The 24,883-nt window shown below is 36.0% G+C and overlaps 1 protein-coding gene across 2 annotated transcripts in view; it reads left to right on the forward strand.

Annotated features, from left to right (window-relative positions):
• The window catches only part of FSTL5 (follistatin like 5), a 332,186-nt gene that overhangs the window by 81,213 nt on the left and 226,090 nt on the right, over window positions 1-24,883 (forward strand). For both annotated transcript variants that reach the window (XM_064449779.1, XM_064449780.1), the window contains exon 4: window positions 21,891-22,139. In XM_064449779.1, the coding sequence (XP_064305849.1) occupies window positions 21,891-22,139 (249 nt within the window). The remainder of the gene's footprint in view (window positions 1-21,890; window positions 22,140-24,883) is intronic.

Raw genomic sequence — 24,883 nt, forward strand, 5'->3', positions numbered from 1 at the left:
AACCCATCTATGATTCAAGTACAAGTTACAGAGAGAAATGAATTTTAAGAGGGTTACATATAGTTTTATGATTGTAGCTCTGACCTTCCCACACTTTCAGTGAGCCACAGATGAGAGTCCTGTACAAATTTTTGAAAATTTAAAAGTTTGGTTTTAATATGGAACTTAGGGCTATTTAAAAGAGGCTGCAGGTAATTAACCTTTAAGGGAAAGGACAAGCCAAATTATGCACTAGTGAATGTAGCTAGCAATGAAATAGGCAAACAAATCCAGTGACAATGCTAAAGTCAACTCATCTTGCATACATAAGATGATGACTGTCTTTTATGAGTATAGTGAAACTATTTTATAATGTTAGGAATGTGTTTACTTACAAGGGGTCTTATAGACCTAGCACAAGGAGTTTAAATGCTGGATCAATTTTAGGTAGCATTAAAAATTTTGTGAAACCTTTTTGGTGGGACTCAATGATCTTAAAGGTCTTTTCCAACCTAAACAATTCTATGATTCTCTGATTCTTGCTTTAATAAAGCTCCTGGTGGTTATTCTACCTCGTAGTTGTTTTTTTGCCTTAATAATCAGCTCTGTCCAAAAGTAAATTAGCTGCTTCCTAGTCAGTACATTGTTAACTACTTATTAGCTACCTGAGGATTCCTTATATTTTTCTTTTTCTTCTTTCATAGTTTGGTTTCTTTAGAAAATGAAGCTTATGGAGTAATCCTTTTTTTTTTTTTTTTTTCCTGTCAGTCCCTTCATAATAACTTTTTAAGTCCACTGGTCAGATTGAGTCAATTTTGAAAGAGAAGGAGACATGAATTTACTGTGAAAGAGGAGAAAATTTTGGGGCAAGGGGAAGTAAAGAGAAAAGGCAGAGGTGAGAGAGAGAAGACCAAAATCCGTGAGAAAGCAAGTTTCATTAGGCTGATGGTTCAGAGAGCAATCTGTATCCTTCATTTTTAATTCTTACTGGATATTGACAAATCTTTGTCATTTTCTCAATAAGGAACGAATATAAGTTCATAAAAGAGATGGAAAAGGCAAACTGGATCATAAAATTCATTTTTCTGCAAAGGGAGGACTGGGTGCCTTCCACAGAGTACACCTCAGATGTGGTGTAGGTAGTACTCAGGATTTAAACAGAAGAGTGTCTGAAACATTGAATCCTAATTCTTATACAAGCAGACATGTGGACCTTCATATTATTTTTGTCCGTATATCTCAGGGCTGAATCACATGGGCTTTGAACACCTGATTCAAATTACTCATTAGCCAACAGGGGGTAACATGCCTGTCTTCCCTCTCTGGCTTCCACATCTTCCTCAGAGAATTGGATGACCCACATGGAGAGTTTGCTGTTGACATACAAAGTGGTATGAACTGCTTTGTTTTATTGTAAAGACCAAGAGAGTGCCTAGTGTGTAGAGAACTAAGTTGGTATTGATGTGGCTTAAATCTGCCTTCTGATTGATTTGTATTAAATGAAGATTGGCTATCTTAAATATATTTTATAGAAAGTCGTCCAATGTCAGTTTGCATAGGGTGCTATTGTAATAACACTGCGTTGTTTATGAAGTATTATTCTATGGTCTTAATTTGTTGTTTGTGGACAGCATAGGAGCATTGGTGCATAACAGCTACAGTGGTATGGTACTCTGTGGGAGAACTAAATTATTAAGATTCCTCTTCTTACCTTCACTAGAATTCAACAAATGAATACAAAAATTATCTTGGGGTGGATGAGGACTCTTTTTTTTTGCACTTTTCTAAAAGTTTAACTTAGAAGGAATAGCAGAAGGCATTCAGAAGATGTGATTATTTAAAAGTGGAGAAATAGAAATGGGAAAAATGAAAAGAAAGAAGTGCTAGGTTGTGTACTTTAGGAGTAATGAGACAAAATTCTGTTCTAAGGTATTGCACATGACAGCAGAGAAGAGAGATGTGCATGTGTATTAGTGCAGAATGAGCATTATTCATCATTTTCCTTTTCTGAAATGACACTAGAAAGAATACTCATTTCTCTGCAAGAGGATGGAAGAGGTGAGGCCTCTGAACAGATTATAAGACTTCTTTACTGTGTCATCTGTTGTCAGATTTTTATATAGTTAAAGCTTAACCCTAGGTGTACTCTCTATAAAGAAGCTTTATACTACTGAATATCATTAATGTGAATAGTATTAGTGGAAATCAAGCTGTGAAGAGAACAGGAATTGTGTTCCCATTAAGAAACTGACCATGCTATTTCACAGGTTTGTGGAGAAAACTTTCTCAGTATGGGGAAAATCGAAAGTATACTCAAGCTTGGACAAATTTTCGACTGAAGTTGCTCCTCTTTTATTTCAGAAATAAATCAAAATTCCATGGTGACAGTGAATTGAGTCTTCTCAGAATTTATTGTAATTTGTTCAGGGCTGAGGGGCTTTTTACCCTCGGGAAATCCTATTGCCTTCAAGTATTCTAAATATGAGCTGCTTTAGTACCCTGTGCCCTCAGCAAAACTCAGACTACTGTCTGTTACAGTCTCATCGACTTTACCTGGTCAACTTTTTCAAGTGAATGTCTTCCCATTGAGAATTTTTTTTCAACAAATTATATTTTCTAATAAAAATCTGTGCCACTGAAAAACATAACCAATACTGGCAAGAACAGTGTTCTCCAGTCAGCTTCATTTAGTACAATAGCTATTCTCTCAGTATTCTTAGCATCAAAATGCTTACTAATGCATTTTAAACTCTTCTGTGACCCTGAAGTATGTTGAATAGTAAATAAAGCAACTGAGATGACTTTCGCTATATTTTGCTATTTTATAACATCTCGAAAACGTGATAACAGTTGAAAATCTGAAATTAAAATCCTCTCTGTATAGTTTTCTGCTAGAAAATAGTATATACACATATATATGTATGCTTATTTATTCACCAGGATTTTTTATTATTTAATATTTTAGGTAATTTCTTTTCAATTTTATGAAGTATTTAACAAAAGCATAAAAGATCATAATGATTTTTTCAATATTCTTTATCAGAATCACTATGAAAAGGAAGAACTGATTTTTGAACACATAGTTTTGGTTATTCCTTCACGTTGTCAAGTGCATCATATTTCTTGAGTACAAGTTCAATTCTGATTTTGTGGAATCACTCTCTATGTATTATATGAACTAGATTGATAAGAATCCTAACAAACACAGCATGAGAAGGACTGTTGTAGAGTAACATATTTACCTGACAGGTCTACTTTGTCTGATGAAATATTTAGCTTTTAATATTAAAGATGTACTTGAGCCATTTAAAATAATATACTAAATTCTTCCTCAGCTTTTGAGTTACTTTTCTCTTTAGATCGGCTTCTTCTACTGTTTTTTTCATGTAGAGCAGTTGCTTATTTTATTAGCAATTACTCTAAAATTTACCTCTTATGGATAGAATTATTCACAGGGCTAGCTAACATGTATGATGGAACACGGCAAAAGAATCTAGGCCCATAGCAATACCTGTTAGACAATTTACAATTATTTTACTTTGGTTTTAGTCTTTAAATATTAGTAGCTTTTGACATGTTCCTCTCTTGAAGGCAACATAAAAGACACTATTATTTAGAGAAAGACTGTTATTTAGAGATGGATTTACCTGACAAATATGCCAGCTAACAAAAGTTGGTGAGATGTGGTGTTTCCTCCTTTTGAGTTTAAAGAAGAATCTATGAGAGTATGTCAAGTACTGACAAAAAACCCTTGACTTAATAATGAGGATTAGACCCTACTGTGCACGAGAAGAATTTAGATATTACTTGGTTTAGGTTTGTTTGGCTTTTTAATGCTAAAATATAAATTAACATTTTTTCTAGTTTTGTTACATTACATATATACAGCAACATTTTATATCTAAGCACAAAGTGCTGAACTTCAGGACTGATTAATCCAAAATTTGAAAAGTTCATCTATTTAACGACAGAAGTACTAGATTTATTTGAAGTGCCTTTGATATGCTCAGGAGTCCATTTGTGTCAATTTACTCTAATATTTTGATTTCAGAATGGTAATTTAATTAGGATGATCTTTTGACCAATATTTGAATTCTGTGGGTGAAAAGAAAATGGGCTGGGTCTGTGGCAGGAAGATGTGTAGTGGTCAATGCATCCTCCTTTTGCACATCTCTTGTATCTCACACGAGTGTTTTTCTGGAGGAATTTTGGCAACTGACTCACCTTTCTTCTTGAACTGGAATATACGTGCAATGGCACCTTCCCCCCACAGTTGTGCCCCTTTGTCAGTAACAAGGGTTCCTGTTTATGTGAATTCTGCTCACTTCACTGGCTTCTTGAAGGGCTGTTTGTATTCTGTGTCTACAGTTGCTTAAGTTCTTAGGAAAAAAAGCAACTCGCTATTTAATGACTGATATTTTCTTCTTCACCCACGTTAACTGTTGACATCAGTGGGGTCTGGATGCTGTTTTGTAGTTTACCTTTTGATCCCTCTGAACTATTCTACTGGAAGAAGAAAGAAACTGAATCAGAGATTGCAACTTGACCATATTAACGCGTAGTTTTATGATGGAGTTTTTTAAAGAGAAACAGTAATTTTTGTTAGGTTTGAATCTGTTTCCTGTTCTCCATGAACAGGGTTTGTTTGACTTGGCTACAGGTCACTGGAAGCTCACTCTGAAGCTAGTCTTCTTTGAAGCAAAGCCCATAAACACCCTACTTTGTGTACATATCACTTTTTAATTATTAGAGTTGTGATATAGTCTATTTCTCCTCTCTATATAGTTCTTGTGTATCTTATGGTTTACAAACTATGTATTTCTTACATAGCAGCAATATAAAGCACATTCCAAAAGTCCACTGATCATGCATTGTTTGTTAAGTCAGAAAGATTGGCCTTGGTATACCAAAATAGAAGGGTGACTCTCTCTTGCAAATTCCAGCATCACATAATGATGGATTTCATTATTGCACTACCAGAAATGCAAGAAGAAATAAATAGAGAATAACAAAGCTGCCTGCCAAAGCTTTTCACATTAAGCAAGTTTTGACTGACTAAGCGAAAAGCCGTAGGTGTTTGTGAATTGTGAATCTCAGAAAGAGGGAAGTTTCCATTCTCTTTCGTTGGAACAGAAGAGGAGATAATAAAAAGGAAAGAAGCTTTTTGGAGGGAAGGACCAGGAAATACTTGACTGGAACACCTTATTTCCCCAAAAAGAGTCACTAGCTATTTTCTCAACTCTGAGGATTTGAGAGTGATTTAAGAGTCACAGCAATAAAGCAGCTTTTTCTTGAGCAACAAGAGGGAAATATTTTTTTTTTACCCTGCTATACTTCCATTTTACTTTCTGGAAAGGATAGTACCATTAGGAAAAGCAGTCAGTTCCAGGATAATAACTCTCTCTCTCTCTCTCTCTTTCTAAAACACAAAGAAGGACGAACGTGTCCTATGCTCTTCATGTATCTCTGTTTACACACAGGTTATGTGAATTATGTTATAGAATCCTTGACAAATAGCTGTTAATAAGAGCTCTTTTCACCTCACATTTTACTTTCCTGTGTTGTTTTCCCTTCTTCAGAATTACGTGCATTACTATATTTTTTTGTTCTCAGAACATAGTAGTGCATACCAGTATTCCATAAATTCAGTTGTGTAATACCTTGGAACTCACAATTTATAAAATAGTTGGATATGTATACTAATATATGGATATAGAGTTATTTGCCTGTGATAGATGCTATCGGACTTACTCATAAAATGCATTGTTCAGTTTAGCCTCAGATTTTGTTGATGTTTATTTCTGAAAGATTGTGTCAGCACTAGAATTAAAATAAACCTAGTCTTTAATGCTATTTGAATTCATTTTATGAGACATTGGAGAAGATGAATTATGCATTATTTCATGCATACTTGTAATGCTGTCATTTTAAGAGTTTTAAGAGTGGATTTCACTTTAGAGTACATTTCATTTCATTTAATTTCATAGTCTTATTTAACGCTAGAATCATCCTGGTCTTTGGATTATAGGTTTTCTGTTTCAGCTTAGGGTTTTTAGACCTTCTGTTTTCCTTCCATTATAGACCTTCCCTTTCCTTCCATGCCTGTAACATTTAGCTTTTCTTCTTTGTTTTTGCATTGACTGTTCTTCAGGAAAGCTACATTTTCAATTATATTTTTTCAGAATGATTCAAGAACAATAACAGAAAAATAAACAGTGAGTTTCTAAAGTAATTTTATTTTCTAATGTTCCTGTTATTGTAGGGGGAATGTAGAAATCATAGTCTTTCCTCACATTCCATTCCTTCTCACTAGGTTTTTTTTAAAAACTGCCATGCTTGAGGGAATTCATCTTGCTCACAAAATTTCATAATCTCAAGAACCAATTTCTAATGCTATCTCCAAGTCTCTTATGATTACTTTTTTCTACCCAGAGTGGAAACTCAGGCTATTCAAGGCCCAGAATTTACACTTGACTGAATTAATGCAAAATTGGATGCTCTTGGAAAATATTAGGAAAGCTAGGACAGGTAAGAAACATAAGCATGCAAAATAAGGCTCTTGTGGGGAAGCAATAAAGCAATATACACATCCTTGCATTACTTTACATTGCAAAACTGAATATTTTTTTTGGTACTGAAGAAGATAAACCCGGTACTTCAGTACAAGGCTTCTGTGTTTTATTTTGTTTTGCAAAAGAGTTGCATTATTTAGTTCCCTCATTTTCTTAGAGTAATCTAAAGCTGAATTATTTTTCACATGATCACTGAATGTTTAATTCAAGTCCAGCCAAAACGTTTGAACATCGCAGATGAAAGTGGAGAGTTCAAAAGACCTCTGACAGATAAATGTTTCAAATTGCAGCAGGTTAAAATGTGAATGGTGGTTGTTTTGGTCTTCCATTTTTTTTCCTTTTTTTTTTTTTTTTTGTATAAGTTATTAGCAATTTTTATACATATATTATTAGCATATTAGCATACGTTTACCTCTGGAAAACAACTCCAATAACTTGGTATTAAGAGCAAGTCATGGTGGACCTGTAGATTATTAATACCTTTGAGATCATAACACAGTCATGCCTTTTTTCTAAATGCTTTGGCTGAACCAAATAAACAAAAAGAACCAGATGTTTTACTTTTTCTTTAGCTGTGTTTTGTGTATGTCCTTATATGTGAGCTTAGGAAACAAAATCACATGTTTAGAGATTATTCACTTCAATTTTTTTCCTGTCTTTGTAACTTCCATCAAACTCAAGCTCAGTCATGAAAAGTTAGTTTTCAAAGCATTACACTGACTGTTTTTTTCAAGCTGATGGCTATTGCCCAAGAAGCAAAGGTTCTTCCTCCCTCCCACAAATTGGAATAAAAAAATAACACCACACCTTGAATACTGTGGTCAGTTTTGGGCCCCTCACTACAAGAAGGACACTGAGGTGCTGAAGCGTGTCCAGAAAAGGGCAACAAAGCTGGTAAAGCAAGTCTTATGACGAGAGGTTGAGGGAGCTGGGGTTGTTTAGTCTGTAGAAGAAGAGTCTGAGGGGAGACCTTATTGCTCTCTACAGCTACCTGAAAGGAGGTTGTAGTGAGGTGGGTGTTGGTCTCTTCTCCCAAGTTACTAGTAGTAGGACAAGAGGAAATGGCCACAAATTGTGTCAGGAGAGGTTTAGATTGGATATGAGGAAAAATTTTTTTTAACTGAAAGAGTGGTCAGGCACTGGAACAGACTGCCCGGAGAGGTGGTGGGGTCGCCGTCCCTGGAGGTTTCAAAAAAATGTGCAGATGTGGCACTTCAGGTCATAGTTTAGGAGGCATGGTGGTGTTGGGTTGGTGGTTGGGCTTGATAATCCTATCTAGAGGTGTTTTCCAACCTTAATGATTCTGTGATTAACTTAAGGTACCCAGGATGATCTTGAGGCTGAGTTTGGAACTGAGAAATAGGAGTTGTGCCCTTGCTGTTGATCATTAGATTCTAGGGACTGAATTGAAAATTGGGGAAAAAAGTAATACTTCATTCATCTGCTGTTTCTTGAGGTGTTTTGTCTTAAAAAGCAGTCTCTTAGATATTGTTATGAGATTAAACATTATTTTACAATCAGAAGCACTAAATAGTGTCTGAGAATATGTCAAGATAAATTTTTCCTTTTTATTAAAATACAATATTAAAAAAATCAGAATAGTGTTAGAAAACTCTAGAAAACTCGTTTTGTCAGTTATTTGTTTATATATTTATATATTTGTTCAGTATGAACTTAGCTTGCTCTCACTACTGTTTTTAAAAAAGTGCTGTTCACCATGCATGAATTCCAGAAAGAACACAGCCTGCTCACTCTGCTTTCATGTCAGTATAGATCCAATAATCTAGGAAGGGTCACTCATGAGCTGTCTGTTAATGCCTGTACTGTAAAATGATATTTCCTTAATTTCAGTAAACAAAAAGTTATAGAGGCACACAAAATGCAGAACATGACTTCTCAGTTTTGCAGTCCTTAAGTTAAGCAAATGCTAAACTAAAATGATAAATAGTCCATTTATAAGGAAAAAAAAAACAAACCCTAAACAAACGAAACAAAACTCAGACCTTGAAAGTCTGCCAAACTTAGTTATTAGCACTTGGTATGCTTTCTGTGTTAGCTGCAGGAATCAGATGGTACCAACACAACTTCAGATGGTGCACTTAACACTTTGCTCAATTGTTTTGAATATTCTGATTCCATGTCTTTGTTCTTTGCATGCACTTTGAATATTCTGCATAACACTACATATAGAATTATTTTCTTCTAGTTGCAATTGTTCTATAAAGCACAAAGATATAATATTTTTTGTAAATGGGCACATAAATGTCGAGATTGTGCATGCAACAAATAAAAAGACAGACTGTGCAGAGAAGAGAGCACCACTGTATCTCTTAACAACAGTTCTGTTTAATATTACATCATCAAACAGTTAAAAGCAATTGTATCCAGCTGTAGTGGCTAGCACGTGAAAACCAACATGAATATGTTAAACTTTGTGAATTTTAATCAAGAAAACATATAATACATTTAAGACTTTAAAAATTAGTATGAGTCAAAGAAATTAATTTTTAGCTTTATCAAGTATTTTTACCCAGGAAAAAACTTTTTGGAAGATTTTTTTTTTTGCCCAGAAGTTGTTTCCCCCCTTGTTTTACTTTGGTTTTGTGTGATGGTTATTAATGAGATGGTAGTAATGAGAGAAAAGAGAGAATGTTAATTTTACAAGATCTCAAGCTGTTGATGTTATTGAATGTTTGATTCTTTTTCTTTAAGACCAAAACAGGATCAGCACAGAAAAACAGGACAAGAGAAGGCGAATAAAGGCAGAAAACATAGCTTCTGCCTCTGGGGAGGTTTCATTTGTACCTAGTTGCTACAGATACACAAAACAAGAACATGAACTTATGAGCTATTTTCATACCTGGCAAGCTCCTAAAGTTGCTGGGGGTTGTTTAGGATAATTCTTTAGGTCAAGAAGTCATAGCAGTTCTCATAGCAGGTAGAGTGTCCAGAGCAGACCAACCAGTCTCTTCCCAGATGATGGTAAGATATTATCTTCAAGGTGAAGTGAAAAGCTAAGCTGGAACAAAATCATTTTAGTGTTGATTTCAAGAGTATAAACTGCTAATTTGTTCATCAGTTAAAATAAACCAAACCAAAGCAAAACAAAAACTCTAGCCAGACAGACCTTCTAACAGATCACTTTCTTCTGAACACTCCTTTCGTCAATAATTATTTGACGCTCATAAATTGGTTAAATGAAAACTACCTTCCTCAACAGTTCCTCCTGAGTTGGGTAGTGACTCATTATGCAAATTTAGAAATTGATATTCTCTATGGCCATGGATGGTCCCAACACCCCAGCATCCATCAGTTTAATGTAAGCTCTCTATGTAAATGTGATAAGTGGTGTAGATCTAGTCTGAATACTGTTTTACAGTTTATGTAGAATTTGTGCACATTCTTTGAGTTTAGATTTTGGGACAACAGATCACCACAAAGGCTGGAATAACAGCAAGGTTTGAATCACTTCCTCAGCAGTCCTACCTTAGATATATGATGTATGGAGCATTAGAATAGATTATTTCTCAAAGAAGAAAGCTTTCCATTTCCTATTTTCATGGAAAAATACAAGCTGAGGAAAACAGGATATATTGGGGAAATGTGTCAAAACATTTACTAGGATAGAGTTATTGCTTCCAAAATTAAGGTTTTGGTCAATAGGGAGAAAACTAGGACCTTAACAATAAGTTGCTTACAACACTTGAACATGCAGGAAACCCAGAGTCAGAGTAGTTATTTGATCAATGATTTCTGCATCTTACATACTCACTAACAGGATATTACAGGACTGACAGCTTTGACGGATCAAAATAATGAGATTATTCCCAAATCTAGCATTCAAAAGAGTAAATTTGTTTTAGTCACAGTTTAATTTCCAAATACTTCTTTAACAACATGGATTTGATAAAAATTACTTTTAAAATGTACTATGTTATATGCATTAACGATGATATTATTTTGGAAAACGACATTTATGTTTACATGTGTTTATACACGTTCAGCAATTTTGGACATTTTCAGAATATAGCTAACATTTTAGGCTATCTAAATATGTCTGTGGGACTTTACCTGCTTACTACCTGCCACGTTTTACATCAACAATATTTAGAGAGTTCTGCAAGCACTGCAGATAGAAGCTTGTGTAATTTAGTATTTTTGCCATGTTTATAATAAGGGCAGTTTGTCACTAGACAGAAGTTATATCAACTAATACAAAAGGCGTGACAGTTGGAATATCTGACTGGAATTTTTCTTTCTGTTGAAAGCTAAATGCTTCCTCATTCATAGAGATAGGTATGCATTTTCCTATAAGATTGATTTTCCACGATGAAGGAGACAGAACTGTTTGTATTTTTACTTCAGTTTGCTTTTACATATTTATTAGAAGAACCAAAAGAATAAAAATAATTGCTTCTACAGTGAACTATTTCTACAAAGAGTACCAGACACATAAAATTGAAACTGTTTTACTATGGTTTAACAGCAAAGTTATTCTTTAATATATTTTTAGAATTATATTTCATAGAAAATATCTTTAGTTTTAGTTTAAGCACAGAAGTAACAAAAATTTTCAGTAGTCACATTGCTTGACTGGGTCATCTCATTATATTCTATGAAAGAAGTCCCTTTTGTATTTATTTGAATCAACATCTCTGGTTTAACAAGTAATATTTAATATTTAATGAGTATAAAGACATACATAGATGCTTTTTGATTTGAAATAGCCTGTTTATGTGAACTATCGCTTTAATAATTTTTTCAAAAAGGAATATTCTCATATCATATGTCAAGATGAAGATTTTTGATACTTTTCCACGTATTTTTTTCTTTTCATGGAGGAATATTCTCTCCTAGTCTGGAAAAGCATTTTGCCTTTTCATTTTGGTACAGTCTAGCTTTTTGGGTGGTTTTTGATAATATTTTGATATTTTGGATAAACTCTGACTCCTTCAGGAAAAAACCCACAAATTTGCTGAAAATATGGAGCATCTAGATAGGATCAATCCTGCTCTGAAAAAAGAGGTGTATACACAGGGCATTTTGCTATGCATCACTTTATAGCTAACTTAGAATGGCAGAATTAAGTCATGAGATGATCATGAGATGATGATTTTCTTTTAACAAGGTCCAGAGGCAAATGGTATTGCTTCTACAAAGAGTACCGACTTTACAAAACTGAAACTGTCTTACTATGGTCTTTTCAGATATTGCATACCTTTTGGAATGACATTTACATTTTGTAGGGTTTGTTGGGGTTTTTTGTTTGGTTTGTTTTATTTTTTTCTTTCAGAAATCCACACATGGGTCATTGGTGTCACAGTTTGTTAGCTGAGTTAAGTGTCATTGAGAGGTATACTATACAAGCACCTGCTCTTGTTCTTTCTGAAGGGCTTGTAAAGATCATAGCCCACCTCAATAACCCTTTAGCCCTTACACTGTTAAATTTCACGTGTGTATGTTCCCCACAGGTAAAGGACATGGAAAATATTAGTCTCTTACTACTTTTGCCAACGTAATAGAATTAGAAATCCTGTAAATAAAAATTATCATGTTCTTCTAAATATACCTTTTCCTAAAAATTTCCACTGGTTAACGGTTTAGATTAACTTCCTCTCCCCCTCCCCTTACCCTAATGTCTACAAAGCTCTCACACACTGTTCCTGTACTGGCTCTGTGCAGTTGGAAGGGGACATGGCTGGGACGTCTAACCAAAATGACCAAAGGGGTATCACATACCATATGGCGTTGTGCTGGGGCAAAGGAGGAGGAAGGGGGGGACATTGGTGGTTAAGGCATGGCTGTTATGTGTGCTTGCTTCCAGGAGGTGACTGGGCATCTCTCTGGTGATGGGAATTAGAGAACGAATTCCTTACTGAATTCCTTCTCAATTCCTGGAGGGGGTGAGCAGCCAATTTGGCGGGCACTTACTTGCCTTCCAGGGTCAACCCACCACAGTTCCTTAGTAACAACTTGCAAAAAATAGACACTGTCAAATTTACTAGGAGCAAATGTTTCTGATCAGTAAAACTGAAAATGCTTGACATTTCTTTTAGCTTTGCTTGAACAGTAATGATGCTGCACTTTAACCATATGGTTTAAATGCTGCTCAATGTCTATCCTACTTTTTCTAGTAGAGGTCCCTGGGGAAGGCAGCAGAAAGCCATCACAACTCTTTTCTGCAGAGAGGGCTTTGAAGTAAAAAACCCCAAGAAAAGAGTGTTTCAATGTCTAACACAAAAGTTGTATAATATCTGGTAGGCTACTTTGTACCATGGATAATTGAACGACCTTTTTAGTGCCAGCTACTTGATCAGGGCATAAGTTAGATTTTCTGTTTATAATGTTGTTGCATATAGGAGCATATTTAATCCCAGGGAAAGCCACATATGCCTATGGAGGAAACAACAGTATTTTACTATACTATTAATTCAAAACTGACAAATCTGTTCTTCATGTGAAAAGATACCACAGAGGAACGGTTAGTATTATTTTGTGATACAGTAGTTACTACCTTGGTTCTTGAGACCAAATCCTAACAGCTTTTCTAATTTTTAACTAAGTAAAAGGGAAATTCCAGTCAACAATTTAACTGAGAATTTAGCTTATTTTGATCATTGTTGCTAAAACTAATAAGTTTGGTTTTTAAATAATAAGTGAGCAATACTCAGGTTGTTTTGTCTGACTGAGAACTAAGCTAGCCCTTTGTGATTTTCAGCAAGATGTATTTCAAAAAAGCATTAAAATGTGTGAGAGGTTGTTCAAACTATGACCTTTTCAAAACTGCTGTTGCTGTGATGCACATTTCCTGCTCTTGGTGACATTGGGTAACACATTTGGCAGAACAGAAGATCGCCTGCTGTGCTGCAATTGAAAGGCAATCAACCATTTGAATAAAGGTCCATATATCTGTGATGAGGCAAACGCGTCATTTCCCACATTGTTTTAGAGGTTATGCTGTTTGCCACTGGTTTGATGTTAAAGGAATAATAAACGTTTTTCAAAAGACAAAAGGCAATATGTGAGAAAATAAAACACAGTAAATGCTAGGTACAGCTAAGGATTTAATTGAAAGTAATGAATTGTTGGCTTGAAAAACTGCTTGAAGGACATCAGTTTATATTTACACACATACCCAGCAGTGCTCTTATTCCAAATCTGTTCAGCTGTTTGTTTCAGACCTCTGTATGTTTTCCATTCTCCTGTATAAGGCAAGTGGCATGTCTTGAGCCCACAGATAGTTTTACCAATTTAACGGTCACTGGTCAAATGTAAGGAGGATGATCAACGGAGGGGATTTTTACAAGGCTCAGTATAGTGCCAGGAGATTGCCTCCTAGGAGTGAAAGAGGCTTTGGCACCACTCTCTTGGTTCCCACGAGCACGTGAACAGTCCTAGCCAGGACGATAATTTCACCCAAGAGATCCAATTTCACCTGTCTGAGCCCTGGGCACAGGGCCAGATCATTGTCCCACGGCCCTTTGGTGGACAAATTGATTCTGGTTCAGGCAGAAATCTGAACAGGGTGTGCCCTGGAGGAAAGGCTGTGGAGTTGTCACAGTCATTTGTTATGCTCTGGTGTCAAAGAAGATGCTTAATACACCTGAGAGTGAGCAAGGAAGTTATAGAGGCAGGAATCAACAGAAAGTCTTGTCACTTGTAGGAGGAGAGGGCTGGGGAGCCGCTGAGCCTCCTGGTGCGGGGCGGGGAAGGCGGCCACGACAGGGCAGAGCAGGGCAGGGGTGCTGGTGGGAGGGAGCCCCGGGCAGCACCTGGGTACCCGGGGAGGAGGCAGCTGGGAAGGGGTTGGGAGGAGCCGGTGCAGGCTCTGGAAGGTGACAAAAGCTTCTGCCTAATAAGCAGGAGACGTTTTGGTTTTTTGGTTTTGCTTTGGTTTTGGTTTTTTTTTTTAATGTAGAGCTTTTTGTGGTTGTGTTTTCATTTCTTCTTTTTCTTATGTGGTGTTTTGGGCCCTGTTTTCAATCTGATTCATGCTGAGGAGGTCTGATTTGATTTTCTTTTTTCCTTTTCTGAGGAAGCTAAATTCTGTGAAGTTTGCTCAAGACAGCTGCAGAGTGCTGGTAAGAGAAAAGGATTCATCTGGGCAAAGTTGCTAAGCTGACTGTTTCTGGCCAACAGATACAATCTTTTGGGAGGTTTCAGTATGTCAGGTTAATAGCTGGGTATGCAACACTTACAAATAGTCTTGGTATTACAGGGGATTTTCTTCTCTTTTTACTCGCTCTAGTTTAGCATATTTATTCCTTTAGAAGTGTGGCATTTTCTCCTATTTTATTCCTAACTTACCTTTAGAGGAGAATAAGAAAGTAATTTTATCTGAATACACAAGACAAGCATTCTGCTAAGTGAATTTAGCCTGACTTTTAAGGTTAAAAAAAAAAAGCATGTGCAGTCACTGATAAATGTTGAGCACAGCAGAAGACTTCAGTCACATTCTAAGCAGGTCCAAGTCCTTACAGTAATTCTAGTCCCCTTTGTAGGGGCTTTTTGTCTGTGTGAGTTGGGGAGTAAGGGTTTTGTGGGTGTCTGTCTGTCCATGCAAGGAAGAATAGAGGAGAGGAAAGCACAAGACCCAGTCAAAAAGTGATTGCAGGCACAGGCAGGGTAAACTGTTGTATCAAGTACTCCAGCTTACTTGGTGCTGAAAGAAAACCATGGCCCAGCAAACTAATGATCAGCCATGTGTACTATTTCCTGTCACTCCTCTAGGTGGGAGCAGGGCTCAGGGCTGTGGGCTGCAGGTGCTCATCCTGCCCCTTCATGGGTGTGTGCTTGCTTTTGTTTTATATTTTCATTCCACTCCGCTGGGTGGAACCGCTAGTGCTGCCAATGCAGACTTCTGTTTTGCCTCTGTCCCTGAGAAACTTTGAAGAGATCCAAACTGCTGCTTTCAATGATGGCTAGGGCTAGCAGAATTATGGGAAAGAGTACGCAACACGGGGTTGCTTGACAGAGCTGTTAAGAGGAGCTCTATCTGGTGTGGAAATGGGAATATCTCACTCTCGTTCTATTCTCTTCAAAGCAGGTTTGCACCTCTGCTCTTGAAAGCCTCCGGGGAGGAAGAGCGGTATTCAAACAAAAGTTTTTCTATGCCCCTGAATGTTTAGGAGGTCTTGCTGTACAGCTATTTTACGCTTTTGAATCATTAGAATATAGAAAATATTAAGTAAACCTTGCATTGTGTTATCTCTGTGCAATTATCTTGAACTTGAATTATTTTTAATCCTGATTTGTGGTTTAAAACTGTCCTATACATTTTATCCACTGATTTTTTTTTTTCCTAAGTGAGTATGTGCTGGCATTTTGTTGTGGTTAATTAAAGTGATATGGCACATTCTTGTGTCTAGATGTTGGTCACTTTTCAAAATTCTTTCAGCTCCTATCTCATTACCTTAATGTTACAAGGCAGCAGAGTCCCTCAGACTTGTTCATCTACAACTCCACGTGCTGTTGAAGTTCTCAGAAAAATTCTTCATGTGATCAGCCTTTTGTGAATACCCTTCCACCTTTATGAGAAGTGGCATTTCTCTATTTGGTTCATAATTGTTGTATTCAAACTCTATGGCTGTGTTTCAATTGCTACTATAATGATTTTCCTTGTGGTGAAGGACCATAATTTTAAGATTTTTGTCTTCCACAAGATTTTTTTTCTTCACATCTCTAGTGTGACAAATCTTACTCCTTTCTCCGCTGTCAAATTTAATGAGACAAAAAAGTGGTTCTTTGTTTCTGTTAAGAGGAATGAACTTTGGACTTGACTGTTGTACCTTGGGGTTTTTATTCTCAATTTTGGTTATTCTGCAGTCAGGAAGAAATGGTACTGTTTAAGTAGTCTTTCTCATCTATAATTTCTTGCCACAGTTCCTTCTTCCTCCTGTGTCATTCTTCTGTCTCCACTACTGCATGTAGACAAAGAACTTCAGAATGTATTGGACAGTTAATTGATTCCCCTCCCCTGCACCCCTGTGCTTAAACTTAAACCTCTAGAACCAAAGATGCTACAGGTTGAAATCAAGGCATGTGCTATGATAAGGCATTCTAATATGTTTAGAGAATACATTGTTCAGTAGAGTTCAAAATCTTGTATCTCTTTAGTTCATTAAGATACGTGCTGTTAGTTATGTGAGGGAACTTTATTATCATAAGCATTACATTGACAAATTCTGAATAATTTTTATTTACTCTCAAATAATTCATTCTTTAAATTTTGTCCCCTGCCTAAAATATTCATAACCAAAATAAAAAATGCTACATTACAGCAAGAATGCTGGATGATGAGTAATGAAGAGTTAGTGTCATACTCAGTCAGTGTAATTACAAGCTGTTCTTGTTAGTGGTATCAAGACTTGTCGGAGAACTGCTGTTAAAATACTACTGTTTAAAAAAAAAAAAAAAAAGAGTCTAGACCTTTTTGTAATATTTGTAAGCAGATATGGGTCATGCTTACTGTTAATGCCTTACCAGTGATCAATCTTCTTTTCCTCCTCCCCCCCCCCCTTTTTTTTTTCTTTCTTTCTTCTCCCCACTGCTCTCCCTGAGATATTTCTGTGAAACTTAAGGCTACACTGAACACTCACCAAGCCTAGCATTACAGGCTTGGTTGGGCCTTTCATAGACAGCATATTGAACAAAAATACAGCTGTAGAGTTGGAACTGACATTTACAGTTGCCATTGCCATTTACAGAATCCTTTTAAATAAAAAGGGGTGGAGGACAGGGCACAGAACTGGTGACCCCAGAAATCAGCATCAGTTATTTGTACACAAGATATTGACGTATTGTTTCCAAAAATAGCTGCCACTTTATTTTAGTTGACATGTAGATAATGCTACAAGTTGTGATAGAAGCCATGAATGCAAATTATGTTGTTAGAGAAGAAACATAGAGAAAGCCTGTGTGTGTTCCAGCCTACAGACAACTGGAGAACACGGTGATTCACACTGTCATGAATTTCTAAAGTTTCCATGTGCAATGTTTCTCTAAACTGATTAGTTAAAAGAAAAAGTGCATATTCCCATGAGCCTTTTGCATGCTAAAACATCCACTTAATTCCCAAGTGTAAATGATACAATGGTGACCTAAAATTTCTCAACTCTGGGTGCTGTTGAACTAGCCTTTAGCTAGGAAACATGTGTGAGGAATCCTAAGTGACAGCTTTAAACTCTATTTATTACAATTTTTCTTAAAAGAAAAACCAAAGCAATTTTGTTTCCTCCAAGTTTTTTTTTTTTTAATAAAAACTATTTTCTTTTTGTTTGTTCTTTCATTTTATCTATTTAGAGTTTAAGTTTCAAGAGAATCTGAAAAACCTATGTGACTGTTTTGGCTGTCTTAGGCATAATACATTTTTAATGATATTCCTTAAAGTGTGGGGGTTTTTTAACTTAAGGTAATGATAATTTAAATGTTTCCTGATTTACTTTCAAATTGAACAAAGTACATTTTACTTTCTGTAGTACTACAGACCCTGGCTGAAAATTCAGAGTACGCTAACACAGCTAGTATAGATCCATGCTTTCCTATTGATGTGTTGTAGGACTTGACAAATGCAGACTTACCTATCATCACATAAGCAATACCAATTACATTGCTGGAAAAAGATTAGCATTCATGGGTAGGTTATTTCTTATCTTGACTGACTTTTTCTCAATCTCTTAATATTGAATATGCTAGGCTGCTTACCTTCTCTACTACATTACTGAATTATGTCCAAATATAGGAACCAAAGTTCATCTTGGACTAGTTTACTTTCAAAATCTAACTGCTTGGATAGAAGAACAGCCTTCAGAAAAACTTGGTGGGTTTTTTTGGTTTATAGCTTGGAAGGGAGGTGGTGGTGGTGGCGGCCTTCTGACAACAAAATCTAGTGGTTTTATCCATAGCTTGTAAGCACCCCTTACTAAGTCTATTCAAAACATCTGGTATCTCCTTTGTTTCACTGGCTTATTTCTCTGTGAATCCGAAGTCTGATTGTTCCAATATTTCATTAATTCCCCTGAAATGTGAAGAGGAAACATAAGTATCTTTGGAAAAACTTCTCTCAGTAGTACTTAGAAATAGTTTTTTGGAGTTGTTTCTTATTCAGTTACAGCACTTAGGGCTTTATTGCTTACTCAGGTGAAAGAACAAAATCTAAGACAACTGCATGACCCCTGCACCTTTTGCTACTTTGATTTGGTCCTCCACAATAAAGTTAGAATTGTGAATTTTGACTTAACAGGTGACAATCAAATCCATGCCATTACATATGACCTTGTTTTGTGCTGGTAGTCTTAAAATTCCTAGATTTCTGTGTCATTAGCTTATTTTTAAAACAATTATTTACGTCTAAACCCAGTTATTTTTCTGTCACGGTAGCCATTTCGTATTTCTTGGTTTGTTTACATTTTCAGAGTTGGGTGCACTTATAGTTCAAATTTATAACAAAGTTATGTTTGTGAACATTTTGTCACCTCATTTGAAATTGCACAGAGTTCGTTTTTTTTTTTTTTTTTTTTCTATGAGTGATCTGGTAACCACAAGTTGGTGGATGTTTTAAGAATAAGTATTTAAACAGTTTTTTCTTAAATAGGTACTATGAAACACTGCATAGCTGCTCCTTTACATTAGAAGGTCTGCAAGTTCCTAAATTAAAAATAACACAGAACAGTGCTTGTTAAACATGCTGAAGCCATTACAAACAGCTGAACTTTAAGCAGAGACTATGTCTGAAGAAAGAATCCTGCCTCTGTTGAGGTCAATGGGAATTTTGCTATTGACTTCAAGAGAAGGACTTGCATATGCAGCGATGGATGCAAAGATATGTATTGTTTTGGAATAGTTAATGGTGTAAAATGGAGACATTTATAAAACATTTAATAAGACTGTAATCTTGTTTTGCACTAGGGCAAAAAGTTTGCTTGTTTATTGATGTACATGATTGGTATATGTCAGCATATACCAATATTATAAATATTAATATATATTATGCAAATCGTTCTCCCTCATCTGAAAGTAGCTGTTTTGCGTTCAGGTATCAGATTCAATTATAGTACTAAAATGAAGTCCCAAATGAAGTCTTAAATAGGTTTCTACTTTCACAGCAATACATAGCACTGTGCATTGTGGAGTCACCACACACCTCTCAATAAGTCAGAGTGGTTGTCAGCTTGAGGTCTTTATCTTCCAATTCAGAAAGCAGAAAAAAAAAAAAAAAGATGATTTATGGACTTTGGCCTCAAACTGCAACAGTTCTATCACTTTAAAGAAGTCCTGTAATTCTGTAATGTGTGTACATGACCTGTGCTGTAAAGTACTCTTGGACATTCTAAGACTTCATCTGAGGTTCGCAGTAGCAGAAGGAAATTGGATTTACACTAATTTCTGTCACTTATTGTGTGTTGCTTGTATATAGTGGTGATACATTGGCACAAGGAGTAATATTTTCAAAACCTTATGGGAAATTTTAATGTTGAATTGGGTTTGACCATTTTGGGTTAATTTGCATGAGCGGTTAAACCCACCATCAATCTGGTCTATACTGTTCCATCCATGTGTATAACAATCACTGTAGTGTAGTTATAGCAGATACACAACACCTGAAGTGACTATGTCGTCCTCTAAACTTTGTGTTCAAATTGTTATAAAATAATACAGCAAAAGCATTTATCATGTTGGAGGCAAATTTCATGGTTGCATGCTTTCTCTAGTACATTTGTCTGTAGAGAATTTGTGCTGTATGAGAAAGCAAAGAATCAAAGCACTGTTCTCTTAGGTCTAATAGACCTGTAGACTGAAGAAGAAAAAGTGCTAAGAATTTACTTCTGCCACTGAAGTGAAAAACAAAAATTCTCGGTCGTTAGAAGCAATGTGCATCAAACTATAGTACTGACATTTTAGCTCTTCACTACAGAAAGTGAATCTAATACTACCAAATTACACGTTGCCATTTGTTTGTTCATACTATTTCTTTTTTTTTTTTTTTTTTTTTTTGGTGCAGTCAAGTATCATTCAGCTAGGCTGTGAGGATAAGGAAAGTATTGCAAGGAATTAGAATAGTAGATGTATGTAGTATTTGGGGATCAAGTTCTTGTTTGTTCTGGAGATGGGTAGCGCACAGCAAGAGAATAAAATGAAGTAACTGAAGGGCAGTGTCTATTCCCACATTTGGAGACATTTTAGTATTTCTAGACTTATTTTTTGACACAATTATGGTATCAGAACACCTACATAACTCAAGTTTTGGTAATTGCAATTGATAATTCTGTGGTTTGGTGGCATTTTTTGTCATACCCTTTCCCTTGCCAAGAAGTGACTGCATAGTTAGTTCTATGGCAGCCATGATGGAAACTGAGGATATACAATGAAATATTACTGTGCACTTAAATTCCCCATTCACAGAGATCTACTACTGACCATATTAATTATTTCACATGGTAGCAGCAGCACAGATAGGATAGAAAGTGGACAGATAGCTTTGGTAGCCTAATGTAGACAATCCATTTCCACATTCTATGAGCAGAAGGAAGTGGGAGATGCGGCCAGCAGAAACTCCTTTACCTCTACTGCAGCCCTCTTAAAGCTCTGTTTGTTATCAAAATCCCATTTGTCTCACTGAAATACCACTAGAGACTCGCTTGACTCACTCTAGCCACCATTCACTTGATATCAGTCCTGCTCTTCAACCATGCTCCATTCCCTGAAATGTCATTGTCTTGCCACCACAGAGGTTATTTTTTCTTCTCCGTATTGCTTAAGAGCCTTGACCCAGCTCTAGTTATTCTTGGGTATCAGTCTTGATGTGTGAATGTCTATTTAATCTGCCTGTCAGTGTTCAAGGAGTGTCTAGATGACACTCTTTGTCATGTTAGTTTTCTGTAGTCCTGCAAGAAGCACAGAGTTGGACCCAGTGATTCTTATGGGTCCCTTCCAACTTGAGATATCCTATGATTCTATGACCTAAATTCCTGAGAATGCATTGTTCTATTACCTGCAATAGCATAGCAATCTTAAGGTGACAAACTTCAATATACATTTAAAAAGACATGATTTACTATGATTTCTTTTTTAACTGAGAGTAAAACTTGTCTTGTTACTAGATGTTGCTCTTAATTACAGTTAATCTAACACATGATAATGACTAAAAGTATACCTAGTCGTGACTATGAGATTAAATTTGTTTCATTTCATGCTGACCTATGTTAAGCATTAGTCAAGGATGTGACAAAGGACATATTCTCAATTCATTTACATAATACAGTGTCTTTTGTATCTTCCATGCAATTAAACAAAATGTAATTAATATCTCAAATCTTCTACTTTGTTGTTGCTGTTTTTTAGGGTACATGGGTCAAGATGGCCATTTGGGATCGTGTGAAAACAAGTACTGCGGCCTGGGTAGACACTGTGTTATGAATGGGGAGACCGGCCAAGCTGAGTGTCTGTGCATGGAGCACTGCAAGCCGCACTACAAGCCCGTGTGTGGTTCTGATGGAGAATTCTATGAAAACCATTGTGAAGTGCACAGAGCTGCCTGCCTCAAAAAGCAAAAGGTCACCATTTTACACAATGAAGATTGCTTCTTCAAAGGTAAGGGTGGGTGAACAGTATCTGGAATATTGCTATCAGGTATGTGTTTTCAGGCAGTTCAATTAGCTCTATAAAGGCTGAATCGAGTGTACAGTGAATAAATGACTCAAAAACTTAATACAGTAAGTATCTCACTCCAGAGGTATCTTACGAGGTTTTTCTTTTCTTTTCTATTTGTACTCAGTGCTCTGGGCAATCACCGCTTTTTAACCTGAATAAACCAGTTGTCTCTTGGAAATTAATCCATGGGAGCTTGTTTTACAAATGTGGCTGTTGACCTCATTCATCTGAATGTACTTACAGTCCCAAATCCTGAAGGATATTAATCTCCGTTACAGGAAAAATAGAATTTAGGATTTCAGAGGGTTTTTGTAAGGCTGCAGGACCTGTGCTCATATTTGATGTTGAAGTTGATAGATCAGCAGCTTGTTTGTGGTTAAATCAGTCGTCTTCTGCTTTGAATTTGGACATGAAGAGTTTACATGCATATTTACTAAAGCATGGAAGTTTAGCTACTCTTTAATCTTCTGAATGCTGAGAGATGCCAGCCTGACTGCTGATAGATATATGTTATGTTAAACATCTTATACTGAAGATGTCAACAATTGCAACTTGCTCTTTTTTTTAATGTAATTTGAGCACACATTGGAGGTTTCTGTAACTCTGCCAATACCGAACTTTTAAATAAGCATGTTTAGAGTACTTTGCAGAACTTTTTTACTGGTTAAAAGAGGGAGCTGGTTTTTTTTTTGGGGGGGGGAAAATGCTTTTAAATAAAGCCATTTTTAAAGAGCCTACCTAGGTGTTGAATTCATATTCTCTTTAAAGACTGTCTTATTTTTGTTAACATTGTTATGTGTTGTGGATAGAATTGCATTCTCAGTAAGAGCAACTAGTAAATATTATCACCACAGAAAGCAGTCTACTAAAATACTTCTGTTAGATGTAATTCACCTTTGTAGGGAACATCCATTTAAATTGCATTATTCCACTTACAATCTTGAAAATTCTGATTTAAAATTTATTCTAGTGTAAGGTTGTTCAAATGGAACCAATCTTAAAATTTTCGAAGCTGAATTTTTCACTATCTTTATGGTTGAGGAATTGTCCTTTAAATGAAAAGTTGAGCTTTCTTTACCATATCCAAACATCCCAGGTCATGCAAAAATATCAGTATCTATTATTATGAAGGGTTTTGTAGTAGAACAACTGAATACTGGGAGCGAGGGTGGGAGGAAACCCTCTCTTTTTTTGAGAACTTAAAGAAAAAAAATATAATGCTTGCACAACTAGGCTTTATGTTATTGTTTCCTGCTGAGTAAATGGGGTGACTGCTGAGGTGAAGTGCCTTTCCTCCTCTGCCTCCTTCAACAGATGTGATAAGCTCAGCAACTTCATGAAAATATGTTAAGGGGCAGGGGTTCATAGATTAAAGGGGGTGTATGGAAATCTTATAATGGGAAATACACTTGTAAGTAATAGCAAAGGTTTAAATTTGTTCAAAACTAAATGTGGTCGCTGTATAAAACTGATATATCAGCACAATATATAGACTTCAAGTAAGCAGCCTGCATTCTGAGGTAGTGGAAGATTAAAATTTCATATTGGGCATTTAGGGAATGGTTTGTGCAATAACAGCAACACATGAATGTTTCCAACTTGTGTCTTAACAATCACAATCTTTTTTAAAAAAACTAAGAACTCTGTTTTCCTAAGTAGGTTTGAAACAAACAAACAAACAAAACCCAAAAAATCAACAATATTTTGCTTTAGATGGTGCAGTACTCTGACAGAACAAGTGACAGTAACAAACACTAAAATGTTTAAATTTATGGGGCTAATTTCAGTTCTTCAGTGTGCTATATACAATACAAATAAATTCAGAGCATGTTTGTGAAAAATGATACTGTCTGTCTTTCTGAGGGGGAAAAAATGTGGTGAGATTTATTTACTGAAATGGAAGGTGAGACAGTACTTCAGCTAGAAATATCACCCAAATGCTGCCTGAAGTTTTGATAGCTCATCTTTTACATTTTAAATTTACCACGTTATTTTCATATCTATTTAGTGGACAATGGAATATCTGAACAGTGTTCAATTTCAAACACTTACTTTAGGTTCTGGATTAAAAACCCAGGCTTTTCCTTTAGTCAATGACAGTATTTAGGGAAGGACTAAAGTATCCAAGTGACTTGCTGTGGGTTGCCTTTTGAAAACTGTTATTTATCAAGATACTCAAATCTTCTAGTTTGGGCACTGTAACTAGATGCCTAAAAATAGTGTGAGATATTTCATTTTCTCTCTTCTTTCTCATCTTATGTTGACTTCAGTGGTGTTAAACAGGTGAGACTGAGGAGTTATTTTCTTTTATTTTATTCGGTATATACAGGCCTTACCAATCTCAATTTCCTACCTTGTTAACTTCAGCTTATTCATTACTGTAGTACAGCACAGTGACGTTAAAGCATTGTTGCATTCATGATTGTTGAATATGTCCTCTAACACTCACTCTATCTGTATGGTAAAGGAGCCAGAAGACTTCTAACTATTTTCATGTGGCTCGTTCCTTTTACAAAACATTTCTGGCCTAGCCACTAGTAGCCTGCCTTCAGTAGGGCCAAAGTCCTAGCAGTTATCAAGTTAAAAAAAAATATTAAAAAGCTAACAGGAAAAACCCCTCAACAGTGGGACTCTTGGATAGAGACAGTGAACCCCATCACTATTGATGATGTCAGAAAGGCACT

Source organism: Phalacrocorax carbo, chromosome 4, assembly GCF_963921805.1.
Source record: "Phalacrocorax carbo chromosome 4, bPhaCar2.1, whole genome shotgun sequence".
Classification (NCBI taxonomy): Eukaryota; Metazoa; Chordata; class Aves; order Suliformes; family Phalacrocoracidae; genus Phalacrocorax; species Phalacrocorax carbo.